The 19,580-nt window shown below is 41.6% G+C and overlaps 2 protein-coding genes across 3 annotated transcripts in view; one reads left to right on the top strand and one right to left on the bottom strand.

The window, feature by feature from the left end:
- LOC105496320 (TELO2 interacting protein 1) overlaps window positions 1-9,280 on the bottom strand; it is a 50,714-nt gene extending 41,434 nt beyond the window's left edge. The window contains exon 1 of the mRNA XM_011766653.3: window positions 9,207-9,280. The gene's annotated coding sequence lies outside the window, so the exon portion shown is untranslated. The remainder of the gene's footprint in view (window positions 1-9,206) is intronic.
- Window positions 9,281-9,363: 83 nt separating this feature from the next.
- LOC105496319 (regulation of nuclear pre-mRNA domain containing 1B) overlaps window positions 9,364-19,580 on the top strand; it is a 57,883-nt gene continuing 47,666 nt past the window's right edge. Inside the window, exons 1-2 of one of the 2 annotated variants that reach the window (XM_071079341.1) lie at window positions 9,364-9,901; window positions 16,174-16,303. In XM_071079341.1, coding sequence (XP_070935442.1) covers window positions 9,751-9,901; window positions 16,174-16,303 — 281 coding nt within the window. In that variant the 5' untranslated portion in view covers window positions 9,364-9,750. The remainder of the gene's footprint in view (window positions 9,902-16,173; window positions 16,304-19,580) is intronic. The other variant, XM_011766652.2, reaches the window with a different exon arrangement.

Raw genomic sequence — 19,580 nt, 5'->3', positions numbered from 1 at the left:
CTTATAGAAAATATGTGAAGCTGTGTCTTGTATTACACTAATACTATGTGCCTGTTTCCTCCACTAGACAGGACCTTTTTTGCTAGGCAGTACATTCTAAAAGAGGGATTCTTAACTTAGAAGAGAGTGTACATAGAATATATATATGAACGACCTCCTGCCCTCCCCCCACTTATTTATAAATATTAATATAAACAAAAATTCTGCTCTCACACACACATGAATATAAATAGAAAACTTAAGCGTCTGGGGAGATGGAGTAGGCATACATTTCCCTATTCCTTTTGTTAAATATAACTGAAACCCCTGGACATTATATATAAAGCAAATACAAGAAGAAAGCAGACTGGTTAGGGACCCCGGGACCTGGGGAGTGACACAGTGCTGAGTTCCCTGGGTTTTCTTTCTGCCTCATAGACCCAGGCCCTGGAGTTGAAGAAGCTGGCAACCGGGAAGCACCAAGGGGCACAGACACAAAAACCCCAACCTGCTCTTTCTAGCCAAAGGAGTAGGAGAATGGGCACCCTCGCAAGACAAAAAACTTTTGGACAGCAAACGCTCTACTCCAGCCAAACACTACAGAAAATAAGGCAGCCTCCACCTGCCTTAAACTTCCACTCCTACTTGGCAGTAATGAGGTAGCATCAGAGGAGACCTAGTCAGGACTTTCACCACTGCCCAGTAGTAATGATGCCACCTCCATCCACTCCAATGTTAGTGGAGACCAAGTGGGGAGTTGGAACCGCCACACCCAGCCAGCAGTATACCTCCACCCAGCAGTAATGGGGAGACCTTTTTCTTGGGTGTCAATGGAGGCTGAATGACAAACTTAGACTTCTACCTCCACCTGGCAGTGATGAGATACAGACCCCCTTCTCCTACCAGATTAGGAACGGTGTCAGAGAAAACTATCCTAAACATTAGACTAAACAGCCTAAACAGAAGACTAAACAGCCTCAACAGATGTATCAGAACGTTATATAGAAATGTCCAGATCTCAATATAAAAATCACTCATCATACCAGGAACCAGGAGGAACTCAGACAGAATGAAAAAAGACAATTGGTAGGCTGTGATGGCTCACACCTGTAACCCCAGCACTTTGGGAGGCTGTGGCTGGTGGATCACCTGAGGTCGGGAGTTCAAGACCAGCCTGGCCAACATGGTGAAACCCTATCTCTACTAAAAATACAGAAATTAGCCAGGTATGGTGGCGCACGCCTGTAATCCCAGCTACTTGGGAGGCTGAGGCAGGAGAATCACTTGAACCCGTAAGGCGGAGGTTGCAGTGAGCCAAGACTGCGGCATGGCACTCCAGCCTGGGCAACAAGAGCAACACTCCATCTCAAAAAAAGAAAAAAGAAACAAGACAATAAACACATGTCAACACCAAGATGATAGAGACAAAGATGTTAGAATTATCTAAGGAAGACATTAAAGCAGCATGATTAAAATGTATCGATAAGCAATTATGAATACACTTCAAACAAATGAAAGAATAGAAAGCCTCGACAAAGAAATAGAAGATATAAATAAACAAGTGAAAATTTTAGAACTGAAAATTTCAGTAACAAAGAAAAAGCTCAGTGGATGGGCTCAACAGCAGAATGGAGGGAAGAAAAAAATCTGTGAGCTGGAAGATGGAACAATAGAAATTACCCAATCTGAACAAAAGAGAAAAAACAGACTGAAAAATATATAAACAGAGCATCAGGGAACCTGTGGGACCAAGAGGGCAGGCTGAAAAAGTACTCGAAGAAATAATGGCTGAAAATGCCATAAAGTTGGCAAAAACATAAATCTATATATCAAGAAGCTGAGTGAACCCCAAAGAAATTTATCCCAAGACTCTTCATAATTTCATTTCTGAAAACTAATAACAAAAAATATTGAAAGCATCCAGAGAAAAATTATACCTTGTCTACAGGGAAGAAACAATTTTTTTTTTTTTTTGGGACATAGTCTCATTCTGTCACCCAGGCTGGAGTGCAACGGCGCCATATACATTCACTGCAACCTCCACCTGCCAGGTTTAAGCAATTCTCCTGCCTCCGTCTGGGTACCTGGAATTACAGGCGGGCACCAGCACTCCCAGCTAATTTTTGTATTTTTAGTAGAGATAAGGTTTCACCATGTTGGCCAGGCTGGGCTCAAACTCCTGGCCTCAAGTGATCCACCCACCTTAGCCTCCCAAAATGCTGGGATTACATGCGAGCCACCCTGCCCAGAAGGGAGAAAACAATTCTAATGACAATAGATTTCTCATCAGAAACCATGTAGGCCAGAAAGAAGTTACACAATAATTTTTGGGTGCTGAAACAAACAAACATCAATGCAGAACCATATACCCAGCAAAAAATGTTCATCAGGAATGAAGTGGAAATCAAGACTTCTGAGAAGAAGGAAAACAAAGAGAATTTGTCACCAGTCAACTTACTGTAAAAGAATGGCTAAAGAAAGTTCTCTAAACAGAAAGAAAATAAGAAAGAAAGAAAGAAAAAAAGAAGAAGAAAAGAAAAGCAATCCTGGAACATTAAGGAGGAAGAAAGGACATGGTATACAAAAATATGTGCAAATGCGATTTATAAGGGCTTTCCTTATCCTCTTGAGTAGTTTTCAAAACCATGTTTGACAGTTGAAGCAAAAATTGTAATGCTGTCTGACGTGGTTCTAAATGTATGCAGAGAAAATGTTTAAGACATTTATATGATAAATGGGGAAAGTAAAGAGACATAAAAGGAAATAAAGTTTCTATACTTTGCTAGGTAAAGATAAGTTATGTACACACAATGTAACACCTAGAAGGACCACTAAAAGTGCTACATACAAAGAGATACACTCAAAAACATCACAGATAAATCATACGGAATTCTAAAAAACATTCAAGTAATCCACAGTAAGCCTAGAAAAAGAAAGCAGATAAATGAAAAAGAGAATAAACAGAAAAAAATAAAACATAGTCATCTCTCAGTTTTCACCAGAGATTGGTTCCAAGACTCCCATGGATAACAAAATCAGAGGATGTTCAAGTCCCTTATAGAAAATAGTGTAGTATTTGCATATAACCATGCATATCCTCCCATATATTTTAAACCAACTCTAGATTACTTACAAAACCTAACACAATGTAAATGTTATGTGAACAGTTGTTATACTATATTGTTTTTAAATCTGTATCATTTTTACTGTTGTATTGTTATCTTTTTTTATTTTTTTCAAATACAGTTGACCCTTGAACAATGTGGGGGTTAGGAGTGCAAACCCCCTCAAGCAGTCAAAAATCTCTATAAATTTTGACTCCCCAAAAACTTAACTATTGACAGCCTGCTGTTGACTGGAAGCCTTACTGATAACACAAACAGTTGTTTAACATAATTTTACATACTGTATGTATTATATGCTGTGTTCTTACAATAAAACAAGCTAGAGAAAAGAAAATGTTATTAAGAAAATCACAGGCTGGGCCCGGTGGCTCACGCCTGCAATCCCAGCACTTTGGGAGGCTGAAGTGTGCAGATCACGTGAGGTCAGGAGTTCAAGACCAGCCTGGCCAACATGGTGAAACCCCATCTCCACAAAAATCCAAAAATTAGCCAGACATGATGGCAGGTGCCTGCAGTCCCAGCTACTCAGGAAGCTGAGGCAGAAGAATCACTTGAACCCAGGAGGCAGAGGTTGCAGTGAGCCAAGATCGCACCACTGCATTCTAGCCTGGGTAACAGAGCAAGGCTCCATCTCAAAAAAAAAAAAAAAAAAAAAGAAAGAAAGAAAAGAAGATCACAATTACTATTCGAAGTATATCATTACACAGGTCTTTATCCTAGTCTTCACCTTGAGTAGGCTGAGGCAGCGGTGGGCTGGCAGAAAGGAAAGAAAATCTGCATATAAATAGACCACCACAGTTCAAATCTGTGTTGTTCAAGGGTCTACTGTGTTTACAATCCACAGTTGACTGAATGCACAGAAGCGGAACCCATGAATACAGAGGGTCAACTATAATTGTATTACGTATAAAAGGTCTAAATACATCAATTAAAAGACCGAGATTGTCAGAGTGGATTTAAAAACATGATCCGACTACATGCTGTCTTTAAGAAACTCACTATGCAGAAAGATAGAGGCAGGTTGAAAATCAAAGGATGGAAAAAGATATTACCATGCAAACATTAATCAAAGGAAAGTAAGATTAGCTATATTAGTACCAGATAAAGTATACTTCAGAGCAAAAGAAGAAAAAAATTACCAGAGACAGAGTACAATGAATAACAGGTATATCTACTAAGAACATACTGCAATCTTAAAATGCATATGCTGCAAAACATGTGAAACAAAAATGTACAAAACTAAAAAGAGAAACACATAAATTCACAAGAATGGATGGTGGTGACTTCAATACTCCTCTCTCAACAATGGATAGAATAACCAGACCAAAAATCAGCAAGGATATAGAAAAACTTACCACCACCATCAACCAACAAGATCTATGACATTTATCGAACACTCTATCCTACAACAGCAGACTACACATTCTTTTGTTGTTGTTATTTGTTTTCTTAGACAGGGTCTCACTCTACTGCTCAGGCTGCAGTGCGGTGGCTCGATGATGGCTCACTGCAGCCTCAATTTCCCGAGCTCAAGCAGTCCTCCCACCTCAGCCTTTTGAGTGTCTGGGACTCCAGGTACATGCCACTATGCCCAGCTAATTTTTGTATTTTTGTAAAGACCGAGTTTTGCCATGTTGTCCAGGCTGGTCTTGAACTCCCAGGCTCAAGGGATCCTCCTGCCTTGGCCTCCCAAAGTGTTAAGATTACAGGCATGAGCTACCATGCCTGGCCTACATTCTTTCCAAGTGCTCATAGAACATATATTGAGAGAGATGATTATCCTGCCATAAAACAAACCTCAACAAATTTAAAAGAGCTGAAATCATACAGAGTGACATTCCCCAGCCACAATGAAATCAAGCTTGAAATCACTTACAGAGAGATAACAGGAAAATCTCCAAATACTTGGAAACTAAACAACATGTTTCTAAATAATCCACGGAAGGGAAATTAGAAAAAAAAAACATGGAAATGAATGAAAATGAAAATATAACACACCAAAATCTGTGGATACAGCTATAGCCATGCTGAGATGTAAATTAATAGTACTAAGTCATATGTTAGAAAAGGGGAAAAGTCTCAAATAAAAAAGGTAAACTCCTACCACAAGAACCTAGACAAAGTAGAGCGAAATAAAGCAAGCAGAAGAAGGAAATAATAAAGAGCAGAAATTGACGAAACTGAAAACAGAAAACAGAGAAGGACAATGAAATAAATAACTGGTTCTTTGAAAAGGCCAATAAAATTGACAAACTTCTAGCAAGATTGACAAGCGAGTGACTGAGAGAAAGAGAGAGGAGAGAGAAGAGAAGAGACACTGATATTGGAAATTACCAATATCAGTAATAAAACGGGATAGTACTACAGACCGTGCAGACATCAAAAGGGTAATATGGGAATGCTATGGTTTGAATATCTGTCCCTTCCAAAACTCATGCAGAAATTTAATTCCCAATGTATTAGGAAGTGCAGTCCTTATAAGCCCTCATAAATGGATTAATGGGTTATCATGGGAACCGGCGGCTTTATAAGAGGAAGAGAGACCTGAGTTACCACACTCAGCCCCCTGGCCCTGTGATATCCCGCACTGCTTTGGGACTCTGCAGAGTCCCCACCAGCAAGAAGGTTTTTTACCCAATGTGGTCCCTTGACCTTGGATTTCTCAGCCTCCATAACTGTAAGAAATACATCCTTTTTCTTTATAAATTACCTAGTTTCAGGTATTCTGTTATAAGCAACAGAAAACAAAGACAGGGAATACCACAAATAGCTTTACCCATATAAATTTGACAACTTTGATGAAGTGGTTAATTCCTCAAAAAACACAACCACCATATGAAAGAGATTATTTTAACAGCTTTATAACTTTTAAAGAAACTGAATTTGTCACTTAAAAACTCCAGAAAAAAAAGAAAGAAGCAAAGGAAGGGAGGGAGGGAGGAAGAAGGAGGGAGGGATGGAGGGAAGCGAGGAGTGAAGGAGGGAATCTCCAAGCCAAGATGGTTTCATTGGAGAATTCCACCAAACATTTAATGAAGAATTCACACCAATTCTGCACATACTCTTCCAGAAAAAGAAGAAACACTTTCCAATCCATTTTATGAAGCCAGTATTATCCTGATGCCAAACCAAAGGCAATACAAAAATTTAAATAATCTATAGACCAATTTCTCTCATGAATATAGATGCAAAAATCCTAAACAAAATATTAGGAAATTCAGCAGTATGTAGAATACACACACACACACACACCCCCCACACCCACCCCATGATAAAGTGGGGTATATTTCAGAGATGAAAGGCTGGCTCAATATTTGAAAATCAATTAGAGTAGTTAATATTAACAAGCTATTAACAAGCTTAAGAAAAATCACATAATCTTATCATCCTCATCTTTCAGACCTCTGTATATTGAAGTGTCCTAGGACTCAGTCTCTTTTTACACCTTATTCCCTGTTACGACTCTCGCATTTTTATCTCTAGCCCAGATCTCTCTTCCTTGAATTCTAGACCCATAAACCCAACTGCCCCTTAGACATCTATACTCAGATAGGCATTTCCAAATGGACATGTCCAAATACAAATGCTTGCTCTTACTCCCCAAACCAACTCTTTTCTGTAATTCAGTAAATGGAAGCTCTATTCTTATAGTTGCTTAGGCCAAAACCCTTGGAGCTATCTGAACTCTCATATGTCTTTCACACCCCACATCCAATCTATCAGCAAATCCTGTTACCTCTTCCTCTAAAATATCCCCAGAACTGTCCCTTTCTTACCACTTCCATGGATACAACCCTAGTTTGAGTTATCCTTTCACCGTTACTACAACAGCTGCCAGACTGGTTCTTCCTGCTTCTACCTTTGCACCCTTACTGTCTTATTTTCTACCTAATAGCCACAATGCTCCTTCTTTGTGCAAAACTGCCCAATGGACTTCATTTCATTCAGAGTAACATCTAAGTCTACGTTATTGCCTACAAGTCCCCATGTGATGCAGTCCCTTTCTACTTTTCTGAGTTAATTTCCAGCCACCCTTCTGGTTCATATCACTCCAGCTTTATTGTCCTCTCTGCTGTTCCTCCAAAATGCCAAAAATGGTATAACCTTGGTTTTCCCTCTTCCTGGAACCATGGCATATGGCTTGTTCTCTGAAACGTCACCTCATCAATTAAGCCTTCTCCGAGAAGCATAAAAGACTGCCCACCTACACATACACATTCCTTATCCTCCTTACCTTCTTGATTTTTATTGAAGTTACTTACCACTTTCTGACTTATTCTAAACTTGCATGTTTGGTTTTCTGTCTTTCTCAGTAGAAGGTAAGTTCCCGAGGACATGGATTTTGTCTGTTAGCTTAGAAAAGTGCTTTGGACGTAGGTGGTGAAAAATTATTTGCTGAATGAATGAATAAACTATTGGTTCAGGAATCAAGAATTTGGGATCAGATATAAGATAAACCTAAGTTGACTCCTGCCTCTGCTATTTCCTATCTATGTCCAAGTACATAGGGTACTTAACCATGCTTTATGTTTTCTGGTCTATCAAATAGTGATTGTAATAATAATCTCAACTCCTAAGACTGATGTAAGAATTAAATTTAAAAAGTATGTAATCTGCTTAACAGACAGTGACTTGGTATAAAAGCGCTCAGCATATGACACTGTTACTTAATATGGAAAGAAGACCTAAATTTTGACACAAAAGCCCTCAGTTATGACTAGATACTCACTGTATGATTTTAGATTATTCACCTCTTTTACACTAACTCACTTGATAAATCAGGAACTGCAGCCAAAAAGATGGCTAAGTTGCAGCCCCTTCCTCAAATCTTAGTAAAGTGATCTTGGGTAAGTCACTTAACCTCTCTGAGCCTAACCTCTCTTTACCTCTCCTAAGCTGTCAAAAGGGGGATAATATAATACCTCATAGCTTTGTTGTGAGGATTAAATGAGTTACTGTGTGGGAACTGTGTCTAGCACATTGTAACCTCTCACTGTGTTAGCTATGATTATGATTCTAGTCTGGAGGAGGGGTAAAAGCATGTAAGCAAAGAACTGCAATACAGTGCAATAAGAGCAAAAGCAGGTATCAATTAGAAGAACGTCTCCTAAACTACAGTCTGCCCACAACTAGGAAGTTATACCACGATCACGAAATTTTAAAACTCTCTTACGTCTATAACTTAACTCCCTACCATCACCCCTGTGGCAGTAAGAAAGATATTTCTCTCCTGCTTTGATAACTGGGATTTAAACACTCAAAAAAAAAAGGGTCAAGGTTTAGAGTCTCAGAGTGTTTTGTTTTGTTTCAGACAAGAGTCTTGCTCCGTCGCCCAGGCTGGAGTACAGTGGCACGACCACAGCTCACTGTAACCTCTAACTCCTGGGCTCAAGGGATCCTCTCGCGTAGCTGGAACTACAGGTGAGCGTCACCATGCCTGGCTAATTTTCGCTATGTTACCCAGGATGGTCTTGAACCCCAGTCCTCAAGCTATCCTCTCGCCTCGGCCTCCCAAAGGGTTGGGATTACAAGCAAGAGCCATTGCGCCAGGCCTCAAATAGCGTGTCTTAACATGAGGTCAGCAGACACATTGGGAAGGGTAAGTTAGTTCCCTCCACCTTTTCCCTAAAGTTAACACCTCACTTAAGTTCGAAAAAGTCAACTGGACCCCCAGAAGGCAAGAGCAGCATGTAATAACACCCTGAGAACCCACTTAAGAGCTGAGAGCCCAAATGTGTTTCATGACGGCGCTGTTACAGACTAAAAGGTCAGAATCGGACATTAAAGGGTGCTCCGGAAGGCTGAGTAGGAGCTCACCAGGTGAGAAAGGGGATGTCACTTTCGGAGAGAGAACGAGCGCCAGGGCCTGGAGGCATGAAAAGGGCACGTGGGTGGCTTGGAAGAACCAAAACTGTTTTTGGGGACAGCCAGAGAACCGAACACGTACGGAGGAAAGGTGCGGCCTGGGGCCCGCCAGATTAGAAAGGAAACCCCCCTCCCATACCCATATCATGATCTCTCAGCCTCAGTGTCCCCTCAGGATACCCCTCTACGGGGTCCCAGCTGTTGGGCTCCCTCTGGTTCCCGCCACTCTTCCCTTACCTCGTCTTCCAGCCTTTCCCTCACTCTCCCGCCTCCTCTGCCTCGCCGGAAGTGACGCGCTAAGTAGCGCGCCGTACTGCGCCAGAAAGGTTCCGAGGGAGCGGGAAAAAGGGTTCCGGCGAGATCCACTGCGCAGGCGTGCGGGCTTGAGCGGTCAAAGCCCTTTCCGGGGGCCGGGGGAACTACGTTCCTTCCCTCGCTCTGTCTCCTTCGAATTCGTCTGCGCGAGGTTCAGACAGGCCGTCGCCTTCAAAGGGACGGTTTTCTAGAGCTCCGACGCCTCTCGGTGCCCAGCTGCTCTGGCCCTTGCCCTTTGACCCCGCTCTCGCGGTAGGGTGAGAGGTCGGGTGGCCATCTTGTGGCGGCGGCGCGGGCGGCTGTTACTGCGGAGACCCATCCCCTCCCCCTCCTTGCACCCCTGGCCGTCTGTCAGTCGGTAAAAAGTCCCGCAGCCTGTCAGGTGAGGTCCCGGCCTCGTGCCGTCGCTCTTCCCGCCGCACTGGGCGGCCCAGGCCGCTCCCTGCCGGGCCTCACTGCCGCCACCATGTCCTCCTTCTCTGAGTCGGCGCTGGAGAAGAAGCTCTCAGAGCTGAGCAACTCTCAGCAGAGCGTGCAGACCCTGTCCCTTTGGCTCATCCACCACCGCAAGCACGCGGGACCCATCGTCTCCGTGTGGCACCGCGAGCTCCGCAAAGGTAAACACCAACTCCCCACCCCTTGGACGGTCCCCGGGTTGTCCTCTCGCCCACCCACACGTTAGGCCCTTCTAAGCCTCTTCATTGAGCCTTGCTTTCCAGGCCTGATCGAGCTTCTGAGATGGGAGACAAGGTTAGCCCCATTTCTCGAAGAAGGAAACTGAGGTCCGGGAAGGTTTAAGGTACTTGTCTGAGGTTCCACGGACTGGGACTCAGGTGTCCAGACTTAGAGTTCATCAAGCCATTTTCCCTTCAGTTTCCGCCTGACATCTGTGGCTGTTATTATCTCGGCTGCATTCAGCGCCGCACTGGCCCTAGCATGTCAGGCCCAGTGCTGGGTATTTGGAGTAAAAGCCAGTGGGCTCCGGAGTTAGACTCCGCAGATCGAGTGCTGGCTGGCTCAGCGACTTGCCAGCTGAATAATAGTGGGAGAGTTTCTTCATCTCCCTGTGTCTCTGTTTTCTCATCTGTAAGAGGGAGGCAAGGATAGCTCCCCCTACAAAGCCTTTACTCCATACCAGTCACTATCCTAAGACCTTTGTATATATATCCTCACACTCAGTCCTTAGAACAGCCCTGTGAAGTAGATAGTCTTTCCCGTCTTAGGTTAAGGAGCCACCCGACCCAGACCTTACCTCTCCTCTCCTCTCATGCAGCTGTCATTGATTTCAGGGCCTGCTCAGGTTCTGACAGACATTCATTGAACTCAGTCTGTTATGTGCCAGGCACTGGCTTGGACACTTATAGCGTGTTGCCTCTGCCAACTGCCTAGAATTTAAGTCTGACTTTGCCGCCTTACTGACCCCAGCAACTTAACCTGTCTGTCCCTTCATTTTCTTATCTACAGAATGGATAATTGATACTTACTATGTCTTTATTACATGCGAAGTGCAGTACTGATATCTTTACATACATTGCCATCAAAAAAAATTATTGAAGCCCTATAAAGTAGGAACTTTGCAGAAGAGGAAAAATTGAGACTCATCTCGTGGTGAGAAGTAAACAGGATAATCCAAATGAACATTTAGCACGGGGTCAGGCACATTGTAGGCATTCAACAGATTATGGTGAGATGAGACTTTTGATTACTCACTGTGAGGCATGGTCTTTGCCTTCAAGTTGCTTACGGTCTGGTGGGGAAAGATGGGCACCTGCACTCCCTGATGAGTTTCATAATGGAAGACTGAAGAAATGAAGCTCCGAGCTGCTCCGGACACCCTATATGTGGTAGGCCTTTATAGCAAAGGAAGTGGCTTTACAAGTATTCTCTGCTATCGGTGAGTTGAGGACACCACAGATGTCCTGCTCTACAGGCGAGGAAACTGAAGTGGCTAAGTGGTATTTTCAAGGGTTTTGAACTGTTGAGGCTCAGACTACATCAGGCTGGCAAACACCAAAATCTATGATTTTTTTTAGAAGACCCAGTTCTAGCCCTTTAGCAGGGACCCTCCAAGTATTGCGTACTGTACTAAGATAGGGATCCCCGCAGCCTTTCGGGCAGTTGCGGGGAGAGGTAGAGCCTGGAGTTTATGGGGCCTTCTTCATGTACCCCAGTGTGCCATTCAGAAATTATTTGTAGAGTCTGCTGAGATGTGAATTGCCACTGTATAGAATTCTATTGGGTGGGACCTCAAAAGGCAGTTAAAGTCCGTCTCAAGTGGATGTACGGGGTCTCGCTCTGTTGCCCGTGCTGGAGTGCAGTGGCACAATCTCGGCTCACTGTGAGCTCCGCCTCCCGGGTTCACGCTGTTCTCCTGCCTCAGCCTGCCCAGTAGCTGGGACTATAGGTGCCCGCCACCATGCCCGGCTAATTTTTTATATTTTTAGTAGACACGGGGTTTCACCGTGTTAGCCAGGATGGTCTCCATCTCCTGACCTCGTGATCCTCCCGCCTGGGCCTCCCAAAGTGCTGGTGTTACAGGCGTGAGCCACCGCGCACAGCCAGGTGTCACTTCTTTCGTGACTCTTTCTTGATTCTTCACCTCACGCTAGTTGAGTTACTGAAAAAAAGCAAATTAGAGAGTACATTTGAGTATGAAGCTCCGTTATCCCTAATCTTATATGGTAGAGCCTTATGTTGCAAGTAGGCCAGCATTATTATCCCCATTTTATAGATGAGACGATAAAGGTATAGAGAGATTAAATGCCTTGTCCAGAGACATATAGCTAGGACATGAGCCCAGGGCTGCCTGATGCCAAAATGTGTTCTTTTTCAAGTACTCAGTGTCTCGGTGCATTTAATAAGTGAAGGTGGTCACCTGACCCCAACCAAACTGTAGTGCTTTCATTTATTAGAATTAATGAGTGCCTTCCACCCCGTCATACCAGTTTAGCATTTGATTTGTTCCTACTAGCTGTTCATTTGAACTGGTTACATCTTTGTCATTAGATTATGTTTTGAGGGAGAAACTAGACCTTCTTGTTTATTTGTAACACCACAAGATATAGCCTGGTGCCTGTTACATAGTTTAAAAATAGGAATTAAATCATGGTCTCTGATAGAATATTCATGGTTGGGTAAAGGATCTAAACAGCGCTATCCAATACAACTTTCTATGATAACAACGAAGGATCTAAACAGCGCTATCTAATACAATCTTCTGTGATAATAGCAACGTTTTCTATCTGTGCCATCCAACAGGTAGCCACTTGGCATATGTGGCTATGGAGCACTTAAAATGTGTGACTAAGGAACTAAAGTTTTAAGTAGATAGAATTGAAAATTTAGTTACCAATTTTTACCAGCTACAATTCAGGTGTTCCAGTAGCCACACGTGGCTAGTGGCTAACTTACTGGACAGTGCAGAGTTAAAAAAAGATGCTCTTCCAAGCATCAAGACCTAGCTTCCAAATATCCATGCTGCTTTCTTGAACTGAAAATGCCCCCACACTAAAGGAAAAGGATTCTGTGCCCTAATGTTCAGATTGATTAGCCCTGTAGGTTCTGTCTAGGGTGAAGTCATTTTTCCTAGCTGAGATGCTCACAGACTGTCTCTGAGTTGCCTTCAAAATATATGAGATTTACAAAAATTAACTTTTTTTCTTGCTTAAATACTTCTATTCCTGATGTGTTATCTTTCCATTTTCTAGGAATAATTCTTAATTTATCCCATTTGAGCTTCGTTCTAAGTAGAATGTCTCCCCTTCTTTATGGAATAGGTTTGGTGTAAAGTGCTCCTAAATGAGTATTTTTAATGGTGTTTTGTATCTTGGCCTGAGTATAGGTAAATGGGCTTTTATCCCAGAATTACTTTAAGACTTTCTCTAGATGCCAAAACCAGTCAACAAGTAAAAAGTTTTGATTAACCAGTTGTTTAAATTTTACTCAACAACTAGTTTGACCAGTTTGGAGTGGGCATGGGTAGTGGGTGAAAGGACCTGTTTCTGTCATCTAGGAAATCTGAACAAGTGAGTTGTCCCCCAGGATTGGAATGGAGGGTGTGCATGTTGTGTGTATTGTGACTGTGTGCTCAGGAGCTCTAGGGTTTTGTCATATCACTTTGACACACATGGTGCTTATGTTGACTGTTGAGGATGTTGAATATGTAAATAAATCCCCATTGTTAAGTTCTGGGGTGATGAAAATTAATTGGCATTGTAAACAGTGAAAACGTTGGCTCTCAAGGCCCTTAGATACCTTGTTTGTCTACTGAAAAGTATATCAGGTCTTGAATGTCCGCATTGACATTTTACAATATGGATTCTAGGTTTTTTAACATAAAATGTATGGAATTTTAAAGCTCCACTTAATGAAGTTTGCTTTGTTGAAGTTCTGTTTTGCTTTTGAATCTGCTAACTTGCATGGGATTACAGGTGTGGTAGTTTCACTTACATCAACTTTGCAGAGCAAGGTTTGCTTTAACAAAAAAGCGCGATTTGCCGTAATCATATCATACCTTTGTAGCAACAGTAGGTATTGTAACTACTGACACTTTCGTTCTGCTTTTGAATAATAATTAGAACAGTTGAAGAAAGCGCCAGGTTCCTAGTATTATCAGTTGGCCTTCTAAACTAGGCTATTACCAAAAGGTTAAAACAATTCAGGGTATCCATATTTAATTTTATGAGCATTTAAGACATCAGTTTCATCAGTTTAAACTGTAATATGCCTTTAAAATCTTGTTTTTAACTTGGGTTATTCTTCTGTAGCTAATTTTTTTTTCTTTTTTTCTTTTTTTTTTTTTTGAGACAGAGTCTCTTACTCTGTCGCCCAGGTGTACAGTGGCGCGATCTCGGCTCACTGCAGTCTCCGCCTCCCGGGTTCAAGTGATTTGTCCAGCTCAGCCTCCCGAGTTGCTGGGTTTACAGGCACATGGCACTACGCCCAGCTGATTTTTGTATTTTTTTTTTTTTTTGAAACAGAGTCTCACTCTGTCGCCCAGGCTGGAGTGCAGTGGCGTGATCTCAGCTCACTGCAAGCTCTGCCTCCCGGGTTCACGCCATTCTCCTGCCTCAGCCTCCTGAGTAGCTGGGACTACAGGTGGTCACCACCATGCCTGGCTAATTTTTTGTATTTTTAGTAGAGACAAGGTTTCACTGTGTTAGCCAGGATGGTCTTGAATCTTCTGACCTCAGGTGATCCACCTGCCTCGGCCTCCCAAAGTGCTGGAATTACAGGCGTGAGCCACTGTGCCCAGCCTCCTGTAGCTACGTTTTAAAATGTCAGATCTTATGCCTGCTATGTCAGACGTATACATGATTTGTACATTTCAAAAACTGGTTTCAGAGAGAAATAGAGCAAGGACTACTCAGGTGTGTTAAGATTAATAAAGAGCTTGTGTTTTTCAGGTACTTTAGCGCTGGAGAAAACTCTGTGTTTTGAAACATCTAATTATGTTCTTCTTTATTTCTTTTAAAAGAAAACTGGGACCAAAAATCATAGTGATGTAACTTTATAGTTGAGAAATTATGTGCATAGAAGCCAGGAAATTCAGTAATGTTCCCCCAAAGCAACTGTAACTCAGACGTGTTGCATGAGGTTTTTATGCTTTAACGTATGATACATATAAAGTAATAGTGAATATAACCACATTTCACATAAATAAGAGAGAATTACGGTTTTTGTGAAAGCCCTAATTTTGCATATCTAGATTTAACATGTGTGTAAATTTTCATTAAGAATGTAGTGTTAATGTATACTTGTATTTGAGCTAATATCTATTGGTGCACCTAGAGATTCTTCTGTATTATTGATTATGGTTATTGGAGTATCAGAGAAATTCTCAGTTTAGGAGCAAAATTACAAGAAACCTTTTTTTTTTTTTTTTTTTTTTGAGATGGAGTTTCACTCTTGTTGCCCAGGCTGGCGTGCAATGGCATGATATAGGCTCACCACAACCTCTACCACCTGGATTCAAGCTATTCTCCTGCCTCAGCCTCCTGAGTAGCTGGGATTACAGGCATGCGCCACCATGCCAGGCAAATTTTGTATTTTTAGTAGAGACGGGGTTTCTCCATGTTGGTCAGACTGGTCTCGAACTCCTGACCTCAGGTGATCCGTCCACCTCGGCCTCCAAAAGTGCTGAGATGACAGGCATGAGCCACCATGCCCGGTGAAACCATTTTAAAATTGAAACCTAACTCAGTCTTTTTTTTTTTTTTTTGAGACAAAGTGTTGCTCTGTCGCCCACGCTGGAGTGCAGTGGTGCAATCTCGGCTCACTGCAACCTCCATCTCCTGGATTCAAGCGATTCTCCTGCCTCAGCCTCCAGAGTAGCTGGGACTACAGGCACCCACCACCACACCCAGCTAATTTTTGTATATTTAGTAGAGGTAGGGTTTCACCATGTTGGCCAGGCTGGTCTCAAACTCCTGACCTCAAACGATCCACCCATGTTGTCCTCCCAAAGTGCTGAGATTACAGGCATGAGCCACCACATCTGGCCAACTCAGTCTTTCATTCTGGAATATTTGATAATTAAAAGTGAGTTAGAAATTGCTCATTTTTGCAATAAATAAAAGCCTTAGTTTTAACATTAATATTGACTGCTTATCCTTTAGGAATTCCTTTGGATTATCTTAATTTTTACTATCAATTAATTACCCTGGTTTAAACAACACAGAAATGAAGATGGCCCATTGTTTTTCTTTTTCTTTTCCAAAATGGTATTCCCAAACCTATTCCTTAGGTTGTCTTTTTAAACATATCTACTTGACCCCCCCAGGTAGAAAATACTTGTCTTAATGTTTTTTTTAGGAGCAGCCCAGCAAAAGAATTGTGAATTGAGAATTTCTTTGGTGTAAGTTAAATTCTTTTCTTTTCTTTTTTTCAGCCAAATCAAATAGAAAGCTTACTTTTCTGTATTTAGCGAATGATGTCATCCAGAACAGTAAAAGGAAAGGACCTGAATTCACTAGAGAATTTGAATCTGTCCTTGTGGATGCTTTTTCTCATGTTGCCAGGTATGTTGTCTGTTTTTGGATTTGTTTTTAAATTCATTACCTTTTCCACCTTTTTGGTTTTTTTTCTGTGATAGCCTTTGTAAATTGACAACTTCCTACTTTACAGAGAGTTGTGGAGGCCAAATTGTGGTTTTATGTTTTGTTGAGCCCTCAAGAACTATCGAGACATGTAAACACTCTGATACATTTAAGAGATTCAGCCTGGCATATCTTTTCTTCTAGATATATTCATTTTCATTTTTTGAATTTATTTCTTGGTTATGATATTTTCCTTGGTTTGGTTGAGTTGTCTCATTAGCTTATGATTAAAAAACAAAGCTAACTAGTAAGGGAACCTTTTAGTAATGTAATAGCAAGTGATTAATTGCCAAATGCCTTCCTTTTTATTTCCTTCTGGATTTCTAGATGTCTAGTTTACTAAAAATAGTAGTCATTACTGTAACTGCAATAATAGTAATTATTAGTGTGGAAAGTAGGTGTTTGATCTGGCTATTTTGTATTAAGCCTGATGCTATTGTGTTTTGTGGTGGAGAGGAGTGGCACACACATAACTAATACCATAGAAAGCATACATTGGATTAAAAGTCTTATAAATTACTTCATATGAAAACAAAAGCTTTCTGTAGGCTCAAATTAGGTGCCCAGGAAAAGCAAAGAAAAGCTATCATTCATTAGAATATTATGTTTATAGGTAAATATATAAACAGATATTTGCAAAAGGAATTGGGAAACATGAATGGGGAGACTAGTAGGTTAAACATAAATTGTTATTAGGTCTAAAATATAGTGAAAGGCCTTAAATGAGAAATGAAGTCCTGCTTTCCTTACAGGATTTGAAAAGTTTGAAGGGATAAAATTAGAAATCCAAGAGAAAGAAATGACGCCTAGCTTTGTAGAGATGAAAAAGATGGTTTTTGTTGGTCAGCTACATAACTGGCTCACCTTTTGATCAGCATGGACACTGAAGTAGGAAAATGTGTTATTAACTTGAAAAAAATACTGCATCTTCATAACAGAGTAAGCTTAGAACAGACTACTAGAGGAGCTATCTGAAATAGACAGATTTTCTTGCTTTGATGAGATTTAATTCACAATTTCTTAGAAATTGATGGTAACTCTGCCTCAGACACTATGTGAGTGACCTGGGATGTGTTACTTAACTTTTGAACCCAAATTTCCTAACTGGCTAAAAGGGGGAGGGTACCACTTATCTTCTAAGAGTTGTTGGGAGGGTAAAGACAGACAGTATGTTTAAAAGTACATAGTACAATGCCTGTTCCACATTCTTTGCTCATTCATTAGATCATATGTTTTTTCCTATATTCCAGGCACCTAGTAAAGTGTCTGGCACAGAGCTGCTTAGTTATGTAGCTTGAAGGAATACCATTTATATAGCCTCCACGTAAATGGTGTCCCAGGAGCTGGGCAACAGTATGGTCTGCCCTGACACAGAGTAGGTGTTCAGTAAATATTTGTTAAATGAGTTAATTAATGTTAACTCATTATGGAAGAGGTTTGGTCTAGGGAATTGGCTGGAATGATTTCTTGTAGCGATAGTAAACATAACAGTTTTATTTATAAATTTCAGCGTGGGCAGCATAGTGAGACCCTGTGTCTACAAAAAAACTTTTTAAAAATTAGCCAGGCATGGTGGTATGCACCTGTAGTCCTAGCTACTTGGGAGGCTGAGGCAGGAGGATTACTTGAGTCCAGGAGTTCAAAGCTGTAGTGAGCTATAATTATACCACTGTACTCCAGGTTTGGTAACAGAGCAAGACCCTGTCTCTAAATTACAAACAGACAAACAAACAATCTGTAATCTTTAGCTGTTCTGAAACCAAAAAGTAAATAGAAAGGGATGGAAAAGGGGGTGGGCAATACCAGGGTTAAAAATTCCTTTTCACTTGGGAACAGCTTAAAAACTAGCCAGGTTTCGGGCGCCTGTAGTCCCAGCTACTCGGGAGGCTGAGGCAGGAGAATAACGTGAGCCCGGGAGGCAGAGCTTGCAGTGAGCTGAGATCCGGCCACTGCACTCCAGCCTGGGTGACAGAGCGAGACTCCGTCTCAAAAAAAAAAAAAAAAAACTAGCCAGGTTTTAGGTGTCTTGGCAGATTCAGTGGCAGTGCGGGGAAGATAAACCTGGTCCTTCTCAATAAAATAGCCCAAATTCCTTTCTGTTTGCTTTCTTCTGGTTCTTTTAAGATCCTGCTTGGATATTATATTCAGGATACCCATGTTTCCAATCTCCTTTCTTATACCCCATTATTAGGACAGAAAGTCCAACATCTCTGCTTCAACCGTGATGCAGCTTGTCCACAGTAGGAGTAGCCTAATTAACATATACTTTCTGTATGCTTTTTTTTGTGGCCAGTTGATGAACAAAGATAGTTGACCCGTCACTATTGACTAAATTGATGAGGGATATCTTTATGATAAAAGATACCTCCATCCCCAACAAATAGTAAAAAAAACTCTCAAGTCTGACAAAGCTGCCAAGTTCATAGGATAGATTTGATTTGAATAGCGATTTAATTAACCAGACTGCAAACTTTTTTTCATGCAAGTGCCTTGTTTTCTTCCCAGTGAGGAGACAGCTGTCCATGTCATTTTTCATTCAATATGTATTGGAGTGCCTTCTATATGCCAAGTATGAATCCAGACACTGGGGGAGCAGCAATGAACAAGGCAGGCGAAGACAAGTAAATGAGCAAGATACTTTCAGAGCAGGATAATACAGACATAGTAAAATAGAGTGATGTTCTAGAGTAGGATCTCTCGCTGGCAGTGTGGTTCAGAAAGGCCTCTAAGGAAATGACATTTGAGGTAATCGTGCGAAGCAGGAGCGGCTATTAAGAAAAACTTAAGGCAGAAATAATCTTGGCCTGCTAAGAGAAACAGAATGAAGGCTGGTGTGGTTCGAACACAGTGTGCAAAGGGAAAGTGGCATCCAGATGAGGTCTGAGAGGTGGACAGGCACCAGTCACGTACACCCTGTAAGACTTGGGAGTTAGGATTTTTTCCTGATGGGATGTCATTGAAGAGTTTTAAGCAGGGGAATGATATATTCCAACATACATTTTTAAAAGATCCCTCTTTAAAAGTGGCTTAGTGTGGAGGGATGGATTGTAAAGGCCAAGGGAGGGGCGGGGACGTGAGTTTGGAGGATATTGCTGTGGTGCAGGCTAGAGGTGACATTGGCTAGGACCCAGAAGCAATGGGAAGATACTAATAGCTTCCATTTATTGAATGCTTCATTTGTGGGAGGATCCCCACCTCT

The sequence above is a fragment of the Macaca nemestrina genome, chromosome 15, assembly GCF_043159975.1.
Source record: "Macaca nemestrina isolate mMacNem1 chromosome 15, mMacNem.hap1, whole genome shotgun sequence".
Lineage (NCBI taxonomy): Eukaryota > Metazoa > Chordata > Mammalia > Primates > Cercopithecidae > Macaca > Macaca nemestrina.
This window is presented reverse-complemented; position numbering and strand designations above follow the sequence as displayed.